Source organism: Erpetoichthys calabaricus, chromosome 2, assembly GCF_900747795.2.
Source record: "Erpetoichthys calabaricus chromosome 2, fErpCal1.3, whole genome shotgun sequence".
Classification (NCBI taxonomy): domain Eukaryota; kingdom Metazoa; phylum Chordata; class Cladistia; order Polypteriformes; family Polypteridae; genus Erpetoichthys; species Erpetoichthys calabaricus.
Genome location: NC_041395.2, coordinates 126,813,425 through 126,838,101, shown reverse-complemented (window position 1 = coordinate 126,838,101; position 24,677 = coordinate 126,813,425). Strand labels below are relative to the sequence as shown.

At 37.6% G+C, this 24,677-nt stretch overlaps 1 protein-coding gene across 1 annotated transcript in view; it reads left to right on the top strand.

Moving 5' to 3' along the window:
• Positions 1 to 24,677, top strand: part of LOC114646327 (WD repeat-containing protein 49-like) — a 70,056-nt gene that overhangs the window by 12,301 nt on the left and 33,078 nt on the right. The window contains exons 3-11 of the mRNA XM_028794480.2: positions 9 to 449; positions 3,422 to 3,598; positions 6,016 to 6,187; positions 12,214 to 12,381; positions 13,080 to 13,228; positions 19,234 to 19,467; positions 19,763 to 19,927; positions 20,496 to 20,611; positions 21,720 to 21,850. Of these exons, the coding sequence (XP_028650313.2) occupies positions 9 to 449; positions 3,422 to 3,598; positions 6,016 to 6,187; positions 12,214 to 12,381; positions 13,080 to 13,228; positions 19,234 to 19,467; positions 19,763 to 19,927; positions 20,496 to 20,611; positions 21,720 to 21,850 (1,753 nt within the window). The remainder of the gene's footprint in view (positions 1 to 8; positions 450 to 3,421; positions 3,599 to 6,015; positions 6,188 to 12,213; positions 12,382 to 13,079; positions 13,229 to 19,233; positions 19,468 to 19,762; positions 19,928 to 20,495; positions 20,612 to 21,719; positions 21,851 to 24,677) is intronic.

Below are 24,677 nucleotides of genomic sequence, written 5' to 3'. Positions count from 1 at the left end.
TCTTGCAGGCTCCAGATCTAAATGAACCCGTCTCCTTGACCAGGGAAGAGTTCATAGAAAGAATATCTTCAGTGGTTGGATGGGGCACAAAGGAAGAATATGGAGAGCTTTTTGACAGAATAGACGTTACTCGTGATGGATCCATTGACTGGGAAAAGGTGACTTCATTCCTGTTGCTGGAGCTTAATGAAAAAGATGAACGAACCAAGTCCACAATTGTCCCACAGTGGAAGGACATTGTTTTACTACCACTGCTGCACAAAGAGGCCATCCACAAAATGGTGTACCTCAAAACGTCCAGCAGATACCTGAGCATCAGTAAAGATGGACTGTTAGGAGTATGGGGTGACAGTTTGGAGTTGAGTCAGAGCATTCGAATTGCTACGGACTCCGTCAGACCCAAAGATCTGTGGGTGACAAGTTTAGCATCAATGCCCAATGTGAACAAGGTATTGTATTCTTGTATTTAATACTGTGTGTGAATGTGACAGCCATATCAGGAGTTTCCTTCAGATATTTTCAAGATTTTGTCATTATAGACTACATTAGCCTGCAGCACTGAAACAAAAATGTATAGAGGGATAAAGAAAACATTTGTATAGAGGGATAAAGCTGGGAAATGTATTATGGGATATGAAAACAGCCTAAAGCTTCAAAGAATAAGTCAATGACAATGTGCCAATACTTCCTATTCTGATATTAACAATTAGTTCAATTGATGAATTTCCAACAGTTAGCTTTTCCTCCCTTTATGTTATGATGACATACTGTGTTCAGACTTGTCTGTTAGGATGTTACTGATTATTTCCTTATTACAGAGGAACCTTAGACAGTTATGTTCACATTTTTTTTTAACTGAGTTGAGGTGACGAGCACAAGGTGAGGTGTGACAAGCTGGTTGGTAAACAAGAATAAGCCCCAAGTAAGATTCTCTGTGTGGGTTCTGCCATTGCATGACATGTTCTGTCTGCATACATTTGGTACACCCCACGTTCCCATCCACATTATCCTTATTATTTGGACCCCTCAAAGTTGTCACTTCATTAGCAATGATGAAGTGAACCCTTGTCATACAGGCTTTGAAGACATATGAAGTATGACTTTGGAGTAAGTGTGTGGTCAAGAAGGCAGATATGCTACAAAAGAGCTCTGTATATTTATTGCAAAGCTGTAAGCACCATGTACAGTATTGTGGGTACATTTTGACTTATCTTTGCATAAACCTGAAATGCCTCCATGTTTTTACATACTCAACATGATGTAATGTATATCAAGATGAGGTGAATAACTAAAACCTTAAAACTAACTGTTAACAACAATGTCATATAGAAAGCACATTTGGGCTACACAGTGGTATAATACGTAATTCTGCTACCTCAATGCATGTGCATCACTGCTAAATATCAAGCTGAAATGCCTTTGTGTAGAGTTTGCATGATCTTTCTGTATTCATATGGACTTGCTTGCACATGCAGTTAGGTTTATTAGCAAGCAGATGTAAATTAGTGTTTTTATTTCAGTTCGGGTTAGTGCTGAGTAAGGCCAATCACTGTTTAGGGTTTAAACCGGGTGTGGGCAAAATCGTTCCTGTAGGGCCGCAGTGGCTGTGGGTTTTTGTTCCAACCCAATTGCTTAATAAGAAGCACTTATTGCTCAAGTAACACTTCTGCTTCATTTTCATTGTCTCACTCGTTAAGATTTTGAACCCTTATTGCTTATTTTAGTCTTAAACAGCCATATTCTCGTTTTTTAATTGTTCCTTATTAGCAATAAGATGCAAATGACAAAAGAAACCAGCAGTTCTCCGTTTAGCTTGTTTCCATTTACACCTGTGTGGATTTATTGTGCACTGTTTGGTTTAATTAAACACTTGGAAGGAAAGTGAAGAGAAAAAAGTGAAGGACTGAGATTTACTCATCCATTTTAGCCTTCAAATTTGGATGATATCCTTACAAAGGAAAATTACTTGACATAACAGAGTTAAAGCACTTAAAAAGCCATGAAATTAAATTATTGGCATCAATTGTTTTCTAATTAAGCAATTGGGTTGGAACAAAAACCTGCAACCATTGCGGCCCTCCAGGAATGACTTTGCCCACCCCTGGTTTAAACTATCATAGACTTTAACACATTATATACAGTATGATACCTTCATTATGAGCACCACCCCAAAATAGTTAACTGTGCTATTGTATACTCTTTTTTTTTCCGATAAGAATGCTATACGAGGGGGTACCCAAAAATAACCATAATTAAAAAAAAATTGTTTTAATAATTTTTACTTATTGAAACATTAGTCTCCTTCATAGTACTCTCCATGTGATTGAATGCACTTGTCCCAACAGTTTTCCCACTGGTGGACACATTTTTGGAATTACTGAAGAGTAACGTTGTCCAATGCTTGCAGCTATTTTCCTTTGACTTCCTCCACAGTACAAAAACACTTTCTTTTGAGTTCTTTTTTCGTATGCGGGAACAAGAAAAAGTCACAAAGAGCAAGATTAGTCGAGTAGGGAAGGTGGCAAGAACTCCAAGACACACAAGTCAATTCAAAAATCTCCTCAATAGTCTGATGACGATTTTCGTAAACTGCATTGCAAACTTTTTTCCAAGATTTTCGACATTCTTAATTGTGGAAGGTCAGCCAGATCTTGATTGGTCTTCAAGTGACATTTCCTCTTGTTTGAAACGTGAAAACTTCTTATAGACCTGTGTTTTAATTAAAGCTTCCTTTTTAAAAGCAGTTTCAGGCATTACTAAAGTTTCAACAGCTGTTTTCCCTAAGAGAAAACAAAATTTAACACAGACTCGCTGTTCTTTATGACCACCCATCACAAAAATCGCAGATCACGTTTAATAAGCACCAAGAAAAACCCAGCGCTGAATGTCGTACGAACAATACAGAGCAACACCACTTGGCAGACTGCTACAGAATACTGTAAGTATGCTAATCCTAGCGGCGAAATTCACAACTAAGTCTGGATTGTGAGCCAGGTACAGATTCTGGTTATTTTTGGGTACCCCCTCCCCCTTGTACATAATGATTTGTCGTGTAGGGTTCTGTGGTGACCCTGTTTTCCCCTTTATACTCTTTATTGTGTAGACCTTAATAAAATGTCTTAAATCCCATACACTTACCACTCTGTGATCGGTTACTTTAGCAGTTTTTCTCCACTTACCTTCTACATCTGTAACCTCAGGCAATTAGACAGAGTAATAAAACAGGCAGGAAATAAGTTACACGTTCAAAAATGTATTATTGATAATATGCCCAAAAAATAATAAGGAACCAGAGTACAGTGTGGAAGGTGACAGAGATGAATGGCACTGTGACACATTAAAACAAACAAGTCTGATTTTGTATTATGTTACTTTTGCAGTCATGCATTGGTGCGTAACTGTGTACTCTTCTGATCTACAGATTGCAGTTGCCTTCACCAGCAAAGAGATCTGCTTCTATGACCTACTGTCAAAGCAAGAGTTCTCCTGCCAATATAAATTGCAAGACCTGGAGAATACGCCACTGAGCATGGATTACTGGTACAATCCGAGTGATTTGAACAAAGCCGTGCTCAGCTTTGGAGACACTGGTGGACAGGTTATTTTAAACGTTTCATTCATTTTTATTTACCAGTTATGACAGACATATATATATTCATCCTCTGATGATACATTTTTTTCAGTGATTATAATCCTAGAAAGGAAAAACATTTTCAAGAGTCTCCCGGGTAGCAGAATGGGCTGTTTTACTTACTACAATGTGTGCCAGTGAAAGCTTCATGAAATTTTACAACTGTTTACAACTGCTTTAAATAGCCCTAAAGGAACACACTTTGGGTAAAAAGATTTCCTCCCTCACTACCAAGACATGTATGTTAGGTGAATTAGTGACATTAAATTGCCCTTATGGGAGTGTAAATGTCTGTTGCCCATTCCTAACAATTCTGTAGAACAAATCCCCTTAAGAAAATATCTGTAAATAAAATGCATTACGACTGGACTTCAGCTCCAGTCCAACACTAATGTAACACAGGACGGGACCCCTTTGCAAACATGCATATAGCATTTATAATATATTCTTAAACCGTAGGTAACATTTGTCTTAAACAAATGCTACACTTCTCCTAATTTGTTTTCCAGATGACAAAAAGTTGACTTTGCCACCAGTGGTCATAAAACACTTCTTTTTTCTGAAATTTAGAAGAGTGTCATGCTGAAAAGTCTACAGTAAATTCTGAAAAGAGCACACATTTCAGGATCAAATTCTACAATTCTTACAGGCCGTGGAATAGATTCCATTAGTTGTTGCAGCTGTGGAATGAATTCCATTGGTTGTTGCGGCTGTGAAATGGATTCCATTGGTTGTTGCCTAATTTCACTTGTTAACTGGAAACAAAAGTGATGAAGCTGTAATCTGTAGAGAAGTGAATCTGTAATAAATTATGGGCTTGTTGCTTTTATTTTATTCAACTTGTCATTCAACTTACTGTATTTATTTCAGATCACAGGATGTTGTCATTGCTTTTAGAGTGATGATCAGTAATTCTGCTTGTTATCTAGAGTAAAGCATACAGACCATGAACAAATAAATATAACACTTTAGTCAAGGGCCAGTTAAAACATTGTGCATAACTTCAGAGGCTGCACTATAAAAGCACTTCTTGGATTTTATTTTTGTGACAATGAGCTCTGCTTCCGCTTTGTGATTTAACAACTTGGTCTCACAGAAAGACTTAAACTGATTCACTTCACATACAGTATCATCCATCCATTATCCAACCCGCTACAGGTTCACGGGGGTCTGCTGGAGCCAATCCCAGCCAACACAGGGCGCAAGGCAGGAAACAAACCTCAGGCAGGGCGCCAACCCACCGCAGATACAGTATCATGTATATGCTATTAGTGATGGATCAGTACTAAAATTTTGACTTAAGTACCAGCTTTAGGATCTCAGTATCAAAGCGATTTTTGGTACAGTTTCCAAAACAAATAATGGATCACTCCAAAACCCCAGTGTCTGACTCCAGCCTCCCTGGTGTGTCATGACACTGAGCCACACTATGAACCACTTCCTTCTTGACAGCATAAAGTGCGCAAAACTATGGTGGGGGGTTCCCCAGGAAGTCTCAGTTGAGCTATAAGGGGTCTTGTGAAGTCTTGATTGTGCTGTAGCTAATAAGCGGGAGAGGTTCCATGTAGTCTCGATTGTGTCAAAGCCTATTGTTTCATTTTATGAAGTTTATGGAACAATCAGTTTCCCAGTGTATTCTAACGAGTTTTGTAAGGAGTGGAAAGCTGATATTTACATAGGTACCAAAAATCCAGAATTGGTCATACCATACTTTGTACCAAAATTTGTGTTTTTCGATACCTCACCAGTATACCACGCAATCCTATATGCTATTGACCTACAATATGTAGATGACTGAACTATTTTTGCCTAATCTGTGGGAGAACTCTGACACTTCATGTTACTGTGGACTACAAGAACCTAGGACTGTTTATCAGCATCGGGATATCTAAGTTAGTGTATCAACATATTCCTGTCTAGGTTACTAAACCTTTTGGCATTCACCACCTCTAAAAATATCTCCTGGATTTGATACTGCATCAAAATGCCTAACTCCGTTCTCCCCTTCACTAGGCTGTCAGCTGAGCTGAGGTCATAGTATCTGGGGTGGTTAGAAGAAGCTGTTTAAAGGAAACACCATACGGAAGGCTGGAAAAACACACCCTAGCCACTACACATTCCCCATGGCACCATACAGTATGATTCATCAAGCAGCAGCTCAATTTAAGACCTTTGTCTTGAGGAATGGATTTCTCAATGGATTTCTCTAAGAGTTGAAATCAGGGTGGATGGATGTCATGACATCATAAATTAATACAAAATGATTACATAAAATTAAAACACACATGATATGTATGGCTTTGGTGTCAATGCAAGGGGAATATTGAATATTTTGAATATTTCCATTTGTACATGCACTGACTTAACATTTTCTTCTTTTAAAGGTCAATGGTATTTGTTTCACTACTGCAATGATTACACTTTTTGAGAGAACCTCCTCCTCACCCGACCAGGATTCAGTGACCATCATTAAATGGAACGAACTTATCAGCAGCAGTCACAAGTGTTGCTATGTCTTCAGATTCATGGCTCATAGCAGAAGCTGGGTGAGACAAGGTATGATCCAAGTTATTAGGAGCTTCTTGCAAAGGAAATTGAGATGAAAGAGAGGAAAAATGTGTAGCTCTAAGAGGACATGGTGCTCAGGCATTTTGTGTTTATTGTGCACTTTCATATGCATGTTTTCATGCTGAGGATGTTCTTTGAAAGCAAAACTCCAGGGTGATTTATTTCTGTTGGGACATGCCAGGAATGCATTTCCTTTCTTTCTTTTTTTTTTTCTTTTCTAATATGTGGTCAGCTGCAGTAGTCACATGCTTTACATTCTTGTTTTTTATACAGCTTAAACGCTTTACCTCCACTTGTATTCATAAACATGAACAGAATTTATTTCTCATTTTGGGAATGTGGAGACATTGGTCATGTAGCTATTTGCTTGACCCAGGTTCAGTTCCCGATTAGTCCCATGTCCTCTGTTTGTGTTAGGCTTTTTTCATAACCTAAATATGATTTAGCTATGCTAATTGAATAGATTAATGGTAATTTGCTTAGCTTGTTATTTAAGTAACTGTGTAGATTAACTGCTTTTCTTACAGAATTTATCTACTTTCATACTTAGTAAAAACAATAATAATCTGAACTGAATTAAATTGCCTTCACTTCACTAACTGCTTTTCTCCTTCTTCTTGAACAAATCATTTTTTTTCCTTTTTCACTTTATTTTTTTTCCATGGCTATGTATGTTTTGCTTCACAACGTATTCAAAGTTAATGCACCTCAGTTGCTTCAGTAAGATTCTACTAATAGACTGAATTATTGATTATTTAAATATATGTGACACTGTACTAGTGGGACAATTTAGTGTCAGTTTTCTATGACTAGTGAGTGTGTCTTTTGGGTTACATCCCTCACCAATATGTTAACATATTAATTAGTTTCAATTCACTTTAACAATTTCACTCATGAAAATCATTTTCTTTCTTGCTGCAGTGGGCCTTCTGGATGCAACTTTCCTATGAGGAAGAAACAATAGCATATGAGAAAATAGATGTATATGTTAGCAGCAATGTGTGAAAAGCAGATATCGTACAGAATGCTTAGGAAATCGATAGAATGTGTGATGTTTTTAGGTAAAGCATGAAATGTCTGTTTTACTTTAATATGCATAGTATATAATACCTAGGCATTAAACAGAATGACAAATACTGTCTCTCTATTATAAAAGAAAATCTTGAGACAAGACTTTTTCCAAAAGATTTTTTCAAGTCCCACAAGACTAGACTTGCCAAGAGATTTTGTCAAGTCCCGCCCTCCTCTCAACCATTTACAACCACAACCACGCTCCACTCACCTCTCATTTGTGTGAATGCTTTTGTCAGACACAGTTCCTGCGCTCTCAGCTCTTTTAAGTTCCCAATAAAAGAAGTCTTATTATGTCGAAATCTTATTGATGAATTTCATACTGAGGGGTTATCAACTGAAGAAATGAGTACACAGGCAATCCTAGCACCGAGAAACAATGATAAACGAATTAACGCGAAAACTGACGATCGGCTACATGGCCATGGCATGTAAAATTTTAACAGGTGACAAGAAAGGTAATATAGTGCATCTTCCATGGATAACATTAGACACCAAAGGAGATATTGGTATGTCATTCATATTAAAACGTTTACAGTTTCCCATTACAATAGCTTTTGCTATGACAATTAACAAATCACAGGGACAAACATTCGAAAAAGTCAGTTAATTTATTAGAGAGAAAGAAACAATATTCACTTATGGGCAGTTACAGTTATACGTTGCGTTGTCACGATGCAAGTCCAAACGGAATCAAAATTCAATGTGATATTGACAAAAAGTTAATTCAAAAAATTGTTTTTACTTAAGTTTTACAGTAAAAGTATAAGTTTAAAAAGTATTTGCATGTTAATTTCAAAGCCAAACAGAATGAAAACGTATAACGCAACGAATACCTCTAATGCAACATGTAACATAATTTTCTGTCAATTTATTATGTTTTACTATTTTTTACTATGGTTAATTACTCGCTGTAATGTAAAATAGTCAGTTCTATTATGCATTTGTAACAATTCCCATTAAAATAACAATCTGTTTAAATTTTACATACGCTTCCCCATACGCAAGTGGCAGATCCGCAAAGTGGCTAGCGCGTAGCACCTACCTGGGGTTTGGCGAGCAAAGTGAGCATGAGGCAGAGCCCCCTAATTTGGGAAAAGTATGAAAAGTGAGTCATGAAGGGGCCTTTATTGAAAAGACGTGTATGAAAATGAGAAAAGAAATACAAAATAAAGTACAAGACTTTCTTACTGAAAAAAACTACTTGTTGCAACAAGGAAGGCTAGAATGGCATTTAGAATTACAATTAATTGTCTTTTTCATACAAGAGCACTTCATTGAACATAGATATTGCACATATTTAATTTTGTCATAAAAATATTTTGAAAAATTATATAATTATACATTACACCAGTGAAAATGTAAGAAATGTTTGAAATTTAATATTTTTATATTTCAATCGTTTCATATTTTGATATCCCATTTTTGGCATTCTATAAATTTCCTAGGCGTAATGCCTAATTTCACACATTGACAGTGAAATATATATTATTTATCTTGATTTTCTGAAGGCTTTTGATATGGTATCATGTCAAAATAGTGATCAAACTAAAAGAAGTGAGAGTTCTTGGCACGGTCTGTAGATGGGTACAAAATTGGCTGAAGCACAGGAAGCAGTCTTATAGTGACGGGATATTTTTCAGAATGAGATGATATTAAGTGGTGTGCTTCAGGGGTCAGTGCTGGGGCTGCTGCTCTTTTTAATATATATAACAGATCTAAACAAGAATATAAACAATAAGCTGGTTACATTTGCAGATGATACCAAACTAGGTGGAAAAGGAGATAATTATTTCTATTCAGCTAAATTGTTACAGAAGGAGTGAGCAGCATACAGGCTGGAGCAGATTTGTGGCAGGTGAAACTTCATGTAAGTAAATGTAAAGTATTACATGTACTGTCGAAAAGTGGTTGAGGTCTTTACAGACTTCAGTCCAAAACAGAACTGAAAACAACAAAATGGTGGTCATATATATGGTAGGCGGAAAGGAAATGAGCTCATGAGAAGTGGTATTCTGGACCCGGATGTGACATCAGAGGCTCGGAACCAGAAGTGATGCTGTGGGTGTCTTCTGAAGGCCAAAAGTGACCTTTAGTTTGAAATGTAGTTGGTTGTTCTGCAGGAAGAGAGAAGAAAGAGCTAGAAGGCAACATCAAACCCTGGCCCGGCGGGAACGTTCACTTTCTTGAGCCCGTAAACTGTTTCCCAATCGCACATTTATGACAACGTAGGAAATACAAATTTTAAATCTGAATACACAATGGGAAGTGTGAATCGTGAAAGTACAACTTTTGAGAAGGATATAGGGGTCATAGTGGAATCATTGCTATCTACTTTCAGACAGAGGACAGAAGCAATCAAGAAAGGTTATATATTGTAGTGCAGCAGTTCTCAAACTGTGGGGCGCGCCCTGAATGTTGCCATATGTGGTGTAATTTCGCTATTCGTAGGAAAATTGTAACCTTGTAGTGGTGTATCGGCAGCAAAAAATATAGGAGTAAATTTTATTAGGGTTTCAAAAAAACGTTAGGGGGGCGCGATTAAAACTGTTATGAAAACTCGGGTCACAAAAACTTAAAAGGTTGAGAAACGCTGTTGTAGTATGTGAAATACAAGTCAAGATTGGTTATGCGTAAGTTATAAAATGCACTAGGGAGGCCTCACCTGGAGTAAGGTGTTATGTTTGATCTTCATGTTGCAAAAAAGACATAGCAGCACTTGAAAAGGTCTAGAAGAGAGAAACCAAAGTGATTCTGCAACTAGGAGGTATGAGCTATGAGGAGAGACTGAAAAAAATGTAACCTTTTCTATTTAAGCAAGTAAGGATAAAAGGGATTTGATTGAAGTGTTTAAAATTAAGCACTGTAGATTGCAGTTGTCATTTTAAAATAAACCCTGCAACAAGAACACGGGGACATGGTTGAAAACTTGTTAAGGGCAAATTTCACATAAATGTTAGAAAGTTTTGTTTCATACAAAGAACCTTAAACACATGGAATAAATTATCATGTAGTGTCGTGAAGAGTAATACTTTAAGGAACTTCCAATCTCAACTTGATGTTATTTTGGAAAATCTGGGTGTATAAAATGGATGAACTTGTTAAGGCTCAATGGCCTGTTCTCATTACAATTTTTCTAATGATATAATGTTCCAGAAAGTTATCTGAAGCCACTTACATTTCTTATTGGATGGCTTACATAGTTGTCAGAGCTGATTTTTCAAGAGACATTTGCTATCCATCTGGTCGCAAGTACATTGCAATCAGTGCTTGAATGTTCTAGGAAAGTACAACAAAACAAAAAATTAGGAAATCTCTTGGCATTAATGGAGACTGAGGAGTACATGTTCATAACCAGTGAAAGAATCAGTGACATGGAGAGTAAAGAAGGATGATTAACCCTTTAAACTCAGTCTCATTTATGGCTGCTGCTTTGATTTAACTGGCTGTAACTTTATCATACTTCACTCAGTATTCATTTTCTCGCCCTTAAAATGAAAGTTAGATATTTCTCTTTCAGATTTTTTTTTACAGTTGGAGAATTAGTTATATTATACACATATGTTACCGCAGAATAAGTGGCAAAATTCAATAACGTTTTAACAAATAAATGTACTTTAAATATAATTCTTTTTTCCATATGTGTTGGAATAAGCCACCAAATGCTACAAAAGTGTCAGTGAATGTGTCAGGAACTATCAGAAAAATAATAGTTTTGAAATATCTACAGTACAAGTAATATATCTAGTTTTACGGTTTTGAAGCAGTACAAAAACAGGACTTTTTCTCTTTTTTACTGTTTTTAAACAAGTATTGTCACATATGTGTGCTTGACAGCCAACTCCAGGGCTTGTCTAATGGTAATTCCATCACGGGTCGAGGGTTGGCACTGTCTGTTGATGCTTCTTCTCTCATATCTCCTACAGATTCTGCCTCATCAGCCTTTTAATTACTCCACCACCATCTTTCATCAATCCTATTTTAAGACTCGCGTCTGAAAAGACGTTACCGTGTTTTTGGCTTGTAAAACAGCCTTTATTATTCTTCATCAATTTTACAGGGATCATCAACTGGTGAGCCTACTCTATATGGTCTTTGTGTTTGTTTATTACAATATCTATAGCATACATATCCATTATTGAAGACTCATGGCCGATGTATTATTTTGAAGGGCAGATCTTACTCTGTCAGGATGTAAATATAGTTGATAAAGAAATTATACTGTGTTTCCAAATTGCAACACCAATAGTTGCAAGATTCGAAAACATCGTTACAAAATAAGTAAATAAAATTCTGAAATGTAGAAAGTGAAAAACATTGAATGTGATTTGTCGTGTCGTTTGAAAGTTAAAACATCCATCTTATTTAGTAGATAACAGTCTGTCCATCACATTGTACACAATGGAATCAGGACTTTCAGGAAAGCTATGGTGGTGTCCGGTGGCAGGGGTTACCATGATACAACAGTTTGTCCATCTTTGTATTAAGAAAGAAAAACATTGCAATGTAGTATTGGGGTATGCAATACAGCATTTTAATAACAAAACACTGTACCTTAATTATAGTAAATAGAAAATGAATGATTTAATACAGTTTTTAAAACGTTTGCATTATTGTTCAGTCCCGCTAGTGGGTCCAAAACATTGGGGCTGAGTTTAAAGGGTTAACCTGTCTTGGAAAACTAAGGCCAAATGTACAACCAGAATTGTAATCTTCTATAAAATGTTGACATTATACAAGTAACAGCACTTAGGCTAATCATCATATCTATCTATCTATCTATCTATCTATCTATCTATCTATCTATCTATCTATCTATCTATCTATCTATCTATCTATCTATCTATCTATCTATCTATCTATATACTGTATTATTGTTTTTCCTTTCTGAATTATTATTTTTGATCTTGCATGATAATTGTTTAATATCTGATTTTAAACAGTGAAATACATTGGCAACTTGGAAGCCTTTCTTTCATGTTCAACTTGCAGCACGAACAGTATGGTACTGGGCTGGAAGGAGAGAGACAAGGCAGCTCCCCGAACCACGACAATCAGTACAATTAAGGGAATTAATGCCTTTGACTACCATGTGGGGCTGAACTTAATAGGTAATTCATCCTCTTTCAGAAAGTGTTAGAAAAGGCTAGACGATGAAAGGTCCATGGTAATTAGCAGCCTTTGTAGACATTGTATGAACAGAGCAAGTGCTCAGGTTTTATTGTGCATGTGATAGAGATTTCAAGAACTGAGGAGATTGAGAGAATCTGTCAGGCAGACTGTATCTTAATCTTTTACAGATTCATTTTGCATGAGAACTAATGAGACAACATTATAATATAGAGTGAAGTCAATGAAGCTGTATATAATAATAATAATAATAATAATACATTTTATTTATATAGCGCCTTTCCCTAGGTTAACAGAGTATGCAGCTTACAGTGAAAGAAAATATCACCAGTGATCCTGTAGGCATTGAAAGCAGTATCTATTTGAAATGACGTAGCCTATAGTAAAGAAACAGTTTGCAATACTGAGGACAATAGCAAGGCTAGCAGACTGCTACAGACAAAGTATTATCACACTTAGGGTGAGAAGTGCAGATACTATATGGGATTTTTTTTTCTTACAAAGATTATTAATTAGAACCAGAAGTGCTGTGTTTGTTTAAACACTAAAAATAATTATTAGGCCCTAAAGAACATATTACTACTTCTACTAGTAATAATAATAATAATTCAATTAATTACCTGCTTAGCATCTATATAATTTGCATAACAGTGTTTTTCTCTTTTATTCTAAACTCTAGCCACGGCTGGTGTCAATAATAAGGTGTGCCTTTGGAATCCCTATGTGATTTCCAAACCAGCTGGCATTCTGCAAGGCCACTTGGCAAATGTAATTGCTGTTCAGTTTATTGTCGGTAAAAAGCAGCTGCTGAGCTTTTCAAAAGATAAGGTGAGTTTTTTTTTTAGCTGCATATAAATCAAAGACTGTAAAACTGATCTCTGTTTTATTGTACAGTTATGAAATGTACTGAGTCTCAAGCCATATACTTTATTGTCCAGATAATGCATTTTCCTTTTCATTGTGTAAAAAAGACAAGAAAGGACATTCAAAGCTTGGCATAGTTAGACTGTATTGGCGGCCACTTAGAAGAATGAATGTCTATTGTTCTCTGTTTTTAATCTTATGTAAATCCATGATTTTAGTCGTGTACCTGCTCTTTTACAAGTTCTCATCTCCATTGTGATGCTGAGTAATTTCAGTTGAATGACATTTTTATTTTAGTTTTGGAAAAGTGCTTTTCACTAACATATTTTATATACATAAATGTTATATGGTTTTCTATTCTCTGTTCCTGGAGAAAGCAGTAGTGGCAGCAGTCTGACTTACTCAAGCAAGACCTACCTAAACCCAGACCATTGCGGCTGGCTGCTCTCGATCCAGAGGACCGACAGCTCTACTCTGAGGTCCTTGCAAATTTTCAAGCTCTCCTCCCTGCCACTGAGAGTGAGCTTAGCTGCCCTAAAAGGAATCTCATTTGGGCACTTAATACCGATAATCTCACTTCTGTTGTAACTCCCTGAAAATGGTAATAGTAGGTGAGGTTAAATCTGGGAGACAGACATCATCACATCTAACTGGAAAATGGGACTTGTTGTCCCTATCTGGAAAGGGAAGGATGATTGCCTGATTTGTGGCAACTACAGGGGGATAACACTGCTCTCAGTTCTGGGTAAGGTCCTTGCTAGGGTTATCCTCAATAGGATCTGTGATCATTACTCACCTACCAATGACAGGAACGGTCTAGTTTTTCACCTAAGAACTCTACCATCGACCACATCCTGGCACTGAGGGTTCTCTTGTAGCGCAATTGTAAATATTGGCAGAGTTTCTTTGCAGACTTTGTCGATTTTCATAAAGTGTTCGACTCAGTTGATCAAGCTGTCCTTTGGGACATCCTGAGACTTTGCAGGATCCCCTCGAGGTTGCTGGATATCATGGTTGGTCTGTACACTGGTACAGTGAGTGCTATGCAGAGTGGAGGCAGAACCTTTGCGTTTTTCCCAGTTGATTCTGGGGTTCATCAGGGGTGTGTTCTTGCTCCTACTCTGTTTAATACTTGCATGGACTGGGTGTTGGGCAAGGTCATGGGGTCCAGCGGCTGTGGGACATCTGTTGGTGAAAAAAGATTCACTGATCTTGACTTTCCTGACAATGCCATGATGTTCGCAGAGTCAATGGAGGCTCTGATCGGGTCTCTCGAGAGAGAGACTGAGCGAGGAGTCTGAGTATCTGGGCTTGCGAGTGTCCTGGATAAAAAACAAGATCCAGGCCTTTAATGACCTCTTAGGCACAGCCATCAGCAGTGTGTCTGCCTGTAGAGAGAGTGTCGAACTTGTTTAGAGGTTTAGTTACCTTGGCAGTGACATTCATGTCTCTGGTGACTCTTCCTATGAAGTCAGTAGATGGATTGAGAGAGCATAGGGTGTCATGAGGTCGCTGGAAAAGGTTGTGTAGCACTCCTGATATCTTTGCAAAAGGGCAAAGGTCCAGGGTTTTAGAGTCCTGGTGCTTCCCATTTTGCTATATGGTTGCTACACATGGATGCTGAGACAAAGACTGGACTCCTTTGGTACTGTGTCTGTTCAGAGAATCCTTGGGTACCGTTGGTTTGACTTTCAGTCGAATGAGCGGTTGCTCACAGGGTCCCAAATGAAGCACGTTACCTTCACCATGAAGGAGCGTCAGCTACGGCACTATAACCATGTGGTGTAATTCCTTTAGGTTGAGCTGGCTCACAATGTCCTCATTTTTGTGGATCCAAGCGGCTGGATCAGGCCAAGGGATGCCCACTTAATACCTGGCTGCAGCAGACAGATGGTCATTTCTGGGGGATGAGACTGGACCAAATGTCTGCCTGGGGTTTGCCAACCAGTATCCTGAGCTGTTTCTTTGTGTGGTACCAGTGCATGCTCCCTACCTGACCTGATTTGATACAAATGTACATTGCTTAATTGAGAGGCTTTGCCTGAGGACTTATACTACCCCTCCCACCATTGGAAAGAATGCTAGCACTACTGCTGTTACTGTTAAACTGATCCATTAATCAATCTCATGTTTACCTTCTGAACAATACCCTGAGGCACTTTACCTCCCCCATTTGAAGCAGCCACTCCCCTATCACCAGCAGAAAACAAGCTACTCTTCCAAGACTGGACCATATAACCTCAGAATGGCCTGGAGATCAATGTCTGTTGCAAGCAAGAAGAACATCTCATCTACTAATAACAAAACCTCATGTATACATTCTGAATCTTAGTTGTGCCGTAATATCACCTTCCTGAAAATAAGAAACATTACAAGAGACAATGCATACACTTGGCAGAGTTTTATGTTTGCTTTAAATTAGTTTGGCTTAATTTCAAGTAAGCAAACACAACTCTCACTGTAGAAATACAGGGACTGAATGGAATGCAGCAGCGTCACTGAAACTCCATACTATTGCATCACATTTCATTAGATACCACAGGATACGCAAATATAAGTCATTCACCATCCACAAATTATATAAAGATATAACTGACAAAATTGTGAGAGCTAGTCCACTGTTCACAGTGCTCCTCTGGGATATGAGTTTCAACTGCTGGATGGAGTCTCAACTTCACTAAAGGCTCATGGCTTTCCTAAGGTGGCTGAGGGGTGTGAATTCTTGTTAAGTGAAATATTATTAAACTTGGCTCAGAGCTTGCAGATCTCTAATGAGTACAGTAAACCCTCGTTTATCACGGTTAATCCGGTCCAGACTGTACCGTGATAAATGAATTTCTGCGAAGTACAATTCTTTATTTATAAATCGAATATTTTCGCAGTTAGAGCATAGAAAACCTGTTTACTGCCTTCTAAATACGTTTTTTTAACATTATTAGAGCCCTCTATACATGAAATAACACCCTTTAGTCAAAAGTTTAAACTGTGCTCCATGACAAGACAGAGATGACAGTTCCGTCTCACAATTAAAAGAATGCAAACATATCTTCCTCTTCAAAGGAGTGCGCGTCAGGAGCAGAGAATGTCAGAGAGAGAGACAGAGAGAGAGAGAAAAGCAAACAATTAAAAATCAATAGGGCTGTTTGGGCTTTTAAGTATGCGAAGCACCGCCGGACAAAGCAGCTGCAAGGAAGGGTGCAATGTGAAGGTAGTCTTTCAGCATTTTTTAGAGGAGCGTCCGTATCCTCTAGGCCAGTGTGCGAACAGCCCCTCTGCTCACACCCCCTCCGTCAGGAGCAGAGAATGTCAGAGAGAGTGAGAGAGACAGAGAAAAGCAAACAATCAAAAATCAATACGTGCTGTTTGGGTTTTCAAGTATGCGAAGCACCGCGTGGGAAGCATATCGTATATCATTGAGGAGTTTTATTTAATACGTAATACGTGCTCTGGTTGTGTAGATCCTCAGCCATCTGCCAATAGCGTCCCTTGTATGAAACTGAGGAAGCATGTACCATAAATTAAAAGACCCATTGTCCACAGAAATCCGCGAACCAGCAAAAAATCCGTAATATATATTTAGATATGCTTACATTTAAAATCTGCGATGGAGTGAAGCCGCGAAAGTTGAAGTGCGATAAAGCGAGGGATCACTGTATTACCTTTTCTCATGATTTGCATAAGTGCCTGTATCCCCTTCTAATTGAGAGAGATATTGAAACTGTTAAATGTTGTTCCACATACTGTATTACCCAATATTCCATTATCTGTAATTGTGTCTTTATACTGACTAGTTGTGGGTGAGTACAGTCGGTTTTTTGTATAATGTTACTCCCTACCACAACACCATAAATGTATTTTAACGGATTCATGTGTTAAAATATTTGTTCATGGCACCGTAGTGGTAACGTGTTGCATGCTTGTTGGACATGAATGTAAGAATTTTGATTTACTCTGTACACGTGACAATTCTAGTACAATTAGAAGTACTACTGAAACTACTACTACAACATCCAGTTGTCCTACTTTTTAAAATGGCAACCACCACTCCAGTCAGTTAGTTTTTAATTATTATTTATGCCTACTACACAGTACAGAAGAAATGTGTTAAACAAAACAGCACCACAAGACATAGTGTTTTTAATATTTCCAGCCAAATTCCCGCCACTCCTAAGATCTTGTTACTAATTAACTTTTTAACCATTAAAATACACTTGGTTCTGCAAATTGTGCTGAAATATGCATTTAGATGTTGATCAATGTGCTTATTCATCTTCTTTGCAAAAATGTAACTGAGACTGAGTCTTACCTTGACACTCCACCCAGCCTTTCTTGGTCATAGATTTTTTTTGTAGACTAACTGCCCAAAAGTCCTTATCAAACTGTAGACTTTGCAAGGAATATCTTCAATGTTACAGCTTTCTTCATTGCTGGTGTCCACCAAGGAATGCTGCGGTTGCCACCAATGCAATCATGAACCAGCTTTTCGCTATTCTTCTTTCAGCTACCTACACTATTGAAGTTTTGAACAAGTTCTATTCCCTGACTTTTCCACTGGCATCTGCTACACTTTCCCAGGACACCCTCAGCTTTTGTGGATATCCCAGCACGTGACAAATTAGTTGACAAATCAGCACCTCTCTTTGCCTGAATGTCCAGAACAATAAGCCCAAGTTTAGAGGACATGATGACGAAGTCAGGCTTTCACTCCGGCTCAAGGATTAACTGATTTTTAAAGTATCTCCATGTATGTAATTGTTTTTGTTTTGTCATATGTTTATGCTACAAAGATAGGGTTTATAAGTGAAAGCATTGCAATTATTTATACACACCTAAATTGCAGTCACTACATGCTAGTCATTTTACTGTTGAGTAAGATGGAATGAGAGGAAGGTTCAGCACATGACATGTAATGGTACAATATTCATTTTAAAATGCTCCTGAAAAATGCTTCAAATAATAATAAGAAATGTACATTTTTGTCATAAGTGGTTTAAGTATAAAATGTAATACCAGTGCAGTTCTACTGCTCCATTACAATAATGTTTTGTCAAATGTGGCAATGTGTATGCAGAAGCCTTCAATCCAACAATCTAAGTGTTACGTTATCTTTAACAAATGAGAGGCTGCCCTATATACTGCATAGTATCATGGATATTAACACTAGAATTACCAGTGCCTATGAAAAAACCCGTAAATCAAGCCCATTTTAAATCCCTTCGCACCTCTCCATCAGCATCTTTTGTCTTGTAAATGTGACGATCAAGACAAGCAGCCTGCTATACCATCCCCCCCACCGCTACATAAAGGGCAAGAAGTTCTCCCAGTTCCAGCCTTGATTATCTTGGAGTGAAGTGCTGGAGTTTTAGAGGGGAAATAATAGATCGTTATTTGGAACACATGCATTTCATGTGTGTTCCGTGTCTACAACAATCTATGTAAACACATCGTTAAAACAGAAACGTTTTCATGTTTTAGTAATAAATGACAAAATGTCAACATGAACTGTATAATGTGTGAAGGCTGAAGTCCAAATATCAAATCAACACTTTCACAAAAGGTGCAAGTGCAATACGACAGCTTCCATAGTGCAGCAGTAAAAACTGCTCACTTGTAATCCAGTGGTCACGAGTTTGAAACCAGCTCCCGTGAAAATTTACCGTTTTGAGTAGTGAGCTGCTCATTAAAACAAAAGATGTTGACGAAGAGGTGCGAAGGGATTTAACGTGGGCCTGATTTATGAGTTTTTTCATAGGCTTTGGTAATTCTAGTGTTAAAAGGTGAAATGGGGCAGCTGCTTAGATCTGTAGTTCACATCTCGATTTTTTGTGGCACTTAAAAGGTCCATTAAGCAAATGTGATAAGAAAAGAAAACACATTTATGTACCTAGCCACAAAGAGAAAAAACTAATGTATGGTTTATGCTTATTCTCTAGTAAAAAGTAAAATTTTGGCTTTTATTTTTGGCACAGGTTCTCAGAGTATGGGATGTGCTTTCTCAGCTATGCATCTATCGTATCTCTAGCATATTCCCAAAATGCACTGGCTTTCATACGTTGCTCTTCTTTGAAGAAGATCATGGTAGACTTTTTCTTACCTTTAATGGACAGATTTCCTTACTTGAATTAAAGCAGGAGACAGGGAAGAGAATAACCAGCCATGAGAAGAGCGTTACTTGCGTGCTTTACAATAGTGTGTTTAAACAGGTAAACTGCTTTTTTAATATTAATCTATTAAAACAATCTTTATGGTATTATTTTTTTGGTCCACGTTGTAAAATCTGTAGATGTTACAAACTAGACATACGTAATATTATTTTCCTTCTTGATGATATTTCTCTGATATTATTGTAGTGTCACATTCTTGTGATAAAATTAACATTTTCTGGATGTATCAAAACAGTGCAATATGTAAATGTTTTATTAGAGTTCTATATGTCATTATTTTATATGGCACCTCTGATCATTGTGTTTCCAATTTAATGACAGTTCTGTTTTGCAGGTAATTAGCTCAGATATTGATTCTACTGTTACCTTTTGGATGATTGACACTGGCCAGAAGATTAAACAGTTCACTAAATGCCATGGCAATTCAGAGATCACTACAATGGCTCTTGATGCCTCAGAAACCCGACTTTTCACAGCTGGCACGGATGGAACAGTAAAGGTCAGATCATATTACACTCATATTACAGTCATAATCTGCTAATTAGAGGAATGTATCCACTACATAAAGTATATTAATGAAAATACAGACTACATATAAACTCCTTATAACTTTTAACTGTTGCTTAAAATTTAAATTCATATTGTAACTAGTTAGATTGAAGAATCAGTTCTGCTAATGTAACTCAAATTCCAAAAATACTTTTACTTTCTTGTGGAAGTGATTTAAATAATAACAAAATAACAAAACAAATAATTCTTAAACTCACTTAATCCAGTTAAGGATTACAAGGAGCAGAAGCCTAAGCAGGCACACAAGGCAGGTTTCAACATTTGAACAGAGCATCTGCTCATCGTAAGGATAAGGAAACTGCCAAAAATAAAGGAACTGAGGAAACTTGTAATAAGACATAACATAAAAAGATTACGGAAATAAAAAATCTTTGTATTTTCTTTAACTTTAAGACAATTGTTAATTTTCTGTAAAATGTCATGTCTTATGCTCATTATTCAAACATGCATTATGGCTTTCATGATCATCATTCAATCTTTTTCTTTTTTTTCCACAGGTTTGGGATTTTAATGGACATTGCCACCACAAACTAAATGCTGGACAAGATCAATCTGCTGAAATATCGCAGATTCTGGTGCTTAAGAGGACAATTTTGATTCTTGGGTGGGAAAGGTAAAACCAAAATACATATCTGAATATCATTGTAACTGAAACTCAAAGGGGAAGCAAAAATTACAGAGACTGGTGTAATACACCAAAAACATCTTGGTTACTAAAACTTGGGCTAGGAAATCTTCAAAAAGAAAACTGACACACAGGAATACCACAGACCATGTTCTGGAAGTGTTTCTATGGAGATGTCTGTCAGTCTTTGGAACGAGATAATTACACATTAAAGTCTATTCTGGATTTGCCCGCCCATAGTCTTTCTCACTTATATACAGTTTGGTAGCACTCCCTGCTAAATAGGCTATGGGCTGCCAAATATTTTTTTATTGTTTGGAACATACATTAATACTTAATACATATTTCTGTTTTTAGTAGTAATGATGGTGGCCCATATTTATGTATATGATTGAAAAGGTGTTATTGTCAGGAAACTACCAATGTTATTATCAAGCAACATAATGGAACATGAACATTAACAACCTTAAATGTTTTTTCATCCCCTGTTCTCCATGGTGTGGTCCACCAATGCACCATCCAGATCAATATACACCTGAAGATGAAGAGCAATATTGTCACAGGCGGCTTGGCACATCTGTACTGGTATCCTCTGAAATTGTTCTGTGATAGCTGCACATAGCTCAGCCACATTGTGGATGTGATGTTGATACAACTTGTCCACAGGAAAAAGTCTGGTAGGGTCAAATCTGGAGACCAAGCCGGCCATTTCATAGGCCCGTGTTGGCCAATCCAGTGTTGTGGGAATGTTTTGTTCAACCACTGTTGCACTGGTATGGCATAGTGAGGCAGTTGCTCATCTTGCTGCCCCCACAGATCATCAATGCCCAGTCATCATTACTCCCATTCTCAGGCTACATAGTGATGCCATTTTCAATACTTTTTGTGCAGTAGTTTAAATGCTACAGCCTGTAAAACGTCATGTACATAAATATGGGCCACCCTGTATATTTTATTATATTATATTATATTATGTTATATTATATTATATTCTTAATATGTCAACTTCAATAGTTATAAAGTCTTACTCTAATCAGTTTGCACTCATTTCTCAACCCCTTTCCTGCTCCTGCATTCATAAATGTGCTTTTCCAAGATTCATTACAATTTTCCGGTTGAACACGTTCACCCAATTCTTCATCCAGCCTTCAGAATGGAAGGGAGGAGTTCAACATCTGGATGACATTCTCTGTGCAGCATTCCTACCGCCGCAAACCTTAGTCACAGGTAGGTATATTGCCTTAGGCTGGTCCTTCTCAGGCAAATGTGATGCACAGTACTGCCATGTTCTTGAAATCTAATTGTAGTTCATTGTCAGCTCAAATGAAATGGGGATAACTGATAAATAGTTGTGTATCATTGTTTGCATCTTCAGTTATATAAACAGTCATATTCATTATGAATAGTTTACATTAAAGTTGGTTCAGTGAATGATGTTGCTGCCACATGGGAGCATGAGAAAGGTGCTATGTAAATAAAATGTATTATAATCATTATTATTATTATTACCCATGGGCTGGGTTCCTGTGCTGTACCTTGGTGTTCAGTGTATGTGGAATTTGCTTCTTCTCTCTTTCTCTGTGGATTGTCCTATTGGTTTTCTGTTGTTTCTGTTACTTCACAAAGACATAGTGTTTACGGAAACTTTCCCGGTATGGATATGTGCATGAGTGGACTTTGCAACCAACTGACATCCAGGGTTGGTTCCTGCTTTGCGACTAATGCTACCAAGATAGGCTTTGAAAGACTTTGAATTCGATTAAGTGAGTTACATTAGTTTTGATTTAGTAGCACACATAAACTAAATGGAATCATATAATACAAAATGCATTCCAGAGTTATTATTTAACACTTAATTGTAGGTACTGTACAGTATGTCTCTGTGGCTGTTTCAATAGACATTATGTATCATGACTCACATGGAAACACAGAGAGACACATAGCTAATTAAGCCAGAAGTATATCAACAAAATGATGGATTAGTAATTAACTTCTTTTGAAAAAAATGGGAGCAAACAATCACTTGTATAGTATGTTGTATAGTATGTAATTTGAAAAATGTGTTCCTTTATGTAATAACATGATAGCAGGTCAAATATAATACTGCAGTATTCTGCCATAGCAGCTGAACTTTGGATTATCCCTTGTTTGCAGCAATGAACTTTCCCCAGGCAGATTTTAGATTAAATTAGCAGAGGTGTTTTATATCATTCATTCATATCTTCATTTTATCACATGAAGTTCTGCAATTATATTTTTGCACACGGGAATGGGAGTGTGGTGTAGAGGCTTCTTGAATTGTCCTGTTAAGGGAATGAGTGCTGCCAGTGGATGAGAATGTTTGTGGGTTTTTTGTTTCATATTACTCAGCTATGCCAGCCCCAGCTTGTGTAGAGAATTGACCTCAGGCTGGGCTTTGATGTGTGCATTGGGGTTAGGATCACCTTAGATGTTGGAAGTGACTTTATGACCCCCCACCCCCCCCACCGCAGTTAAGCATTACACCTTCATGGAGGGGGAGTTATGAAGGAAGAAGCCATTAAGTTAAGCTGTAGTAATAGTAAATTACTTACTGTGCCAAAAGGAGGACCAGAGGCAAGCCAGAAATAGAATAATTGTTGGCCAAGATAGCACCCCATATAACCCTAAATAAGACGAGTCTGAGAATGTAATGTAAAAATGTAATATATGATCGGTTTTTGTAATCCATTTCAGTGTCACATGGCCCTTTTGTCAAAGCATTTTGCAATTCCTGTGACCAGACCAGAAAAGAACCCGAAAGACGGTCAAGGACAGGCAATGATTTTCAGAAAGTTTTTAAAAAACACACACCTGCCAGAGAAAAACAAACCTCCACTTAACACTTTGTTCTGACCGTTAAATTTCTCCCCATAGGGATACCTGCCATCAGAGTTTTTTTCTCTTTAAAAGCCAGATTAGTGACCATGTTGTTTCCTGTAGGTTAAAAGATTAGTTTTCTTCTATGTTTTTTATGACCAAAAGCTTTTTGGGGTTTTTTTTTCTCCACACTCTTCCTGTGTTTGCACATTTTATTTACTGTGTCTACAGTCTACAGATAATTTGTCTGACGTATTGGCAACACCAGTTACTTCTGTAATAATTTCCCATGCTCAAGGCACTTACAGAATATAATAAAGAACGGCAGCATATACAGTATATAGCATTGTACAAACCAGATAAATAAATAAAGTAGATTAAGACAGTGAATTCTGAAAAAAAAACCAGACAGCATAATTGATGGTCTCGCATACGCACATACAGGTTACATTAGCATCTTGACAGAGAAGTAAACTGAGAGAAGGGTAATAAAGTCAAATAGAGCTAAAAGCCTCCCTGAACAGATGAGTTTTGAGTTGTTTTTTAAAACAATTCATGTAGTCAGCTGACCCGATTAATTTTGGTAGGTCATTCCAGAGTCTGGGCGCTATACAGCTGAAGGCCCTGTCACCCATGGAGAATAGATTAGTGTGGGGTACAACAAGATTGCCAGAATCAGAGGACCTTAGTGGGCGGGGCAGGCAGATAGTGATGGAGAAGGTCACTGATGTAGTTTGGCACGAGGTTATTTAAGGCTTTGTAGGTTATTAGTAGGATTTTATATTCGATTCTGTAGGACACAGGGAGCCAGTGGAGACGGAGCAGGATGGGTGTGATGTGCTCGCTGCTGCTGGTTCGAGTAAGGACTCTTGCAGCTGAGTTTTGAATAAGCTGGAGCTGTGATATAAGATTAGAAGGGGCACCTGCCAGTAGGGAATTACAATAATTGATGCGGGATGTTATAAAAGCATGGACAAGTTTCTCAGCATTAGAGAAGGAGGGGAAGGAGCGAACACGGGATATGTTACGGAGGTGAAAGTAAGAAAGTTTCTGAATGTGATTAATGTGGGCAGAATAAGAGAGGGAGGAATCAAAAATGACACCAAGATTTTTTACAGTAGAGGCAGGTCTGATGAGATTACCGCCAAGATAGACTGGGAAGGAGCTCATTTTATTAAGTTGCATTTTAGTCCCAAGTTGCAGGAGTTCAGTTTTA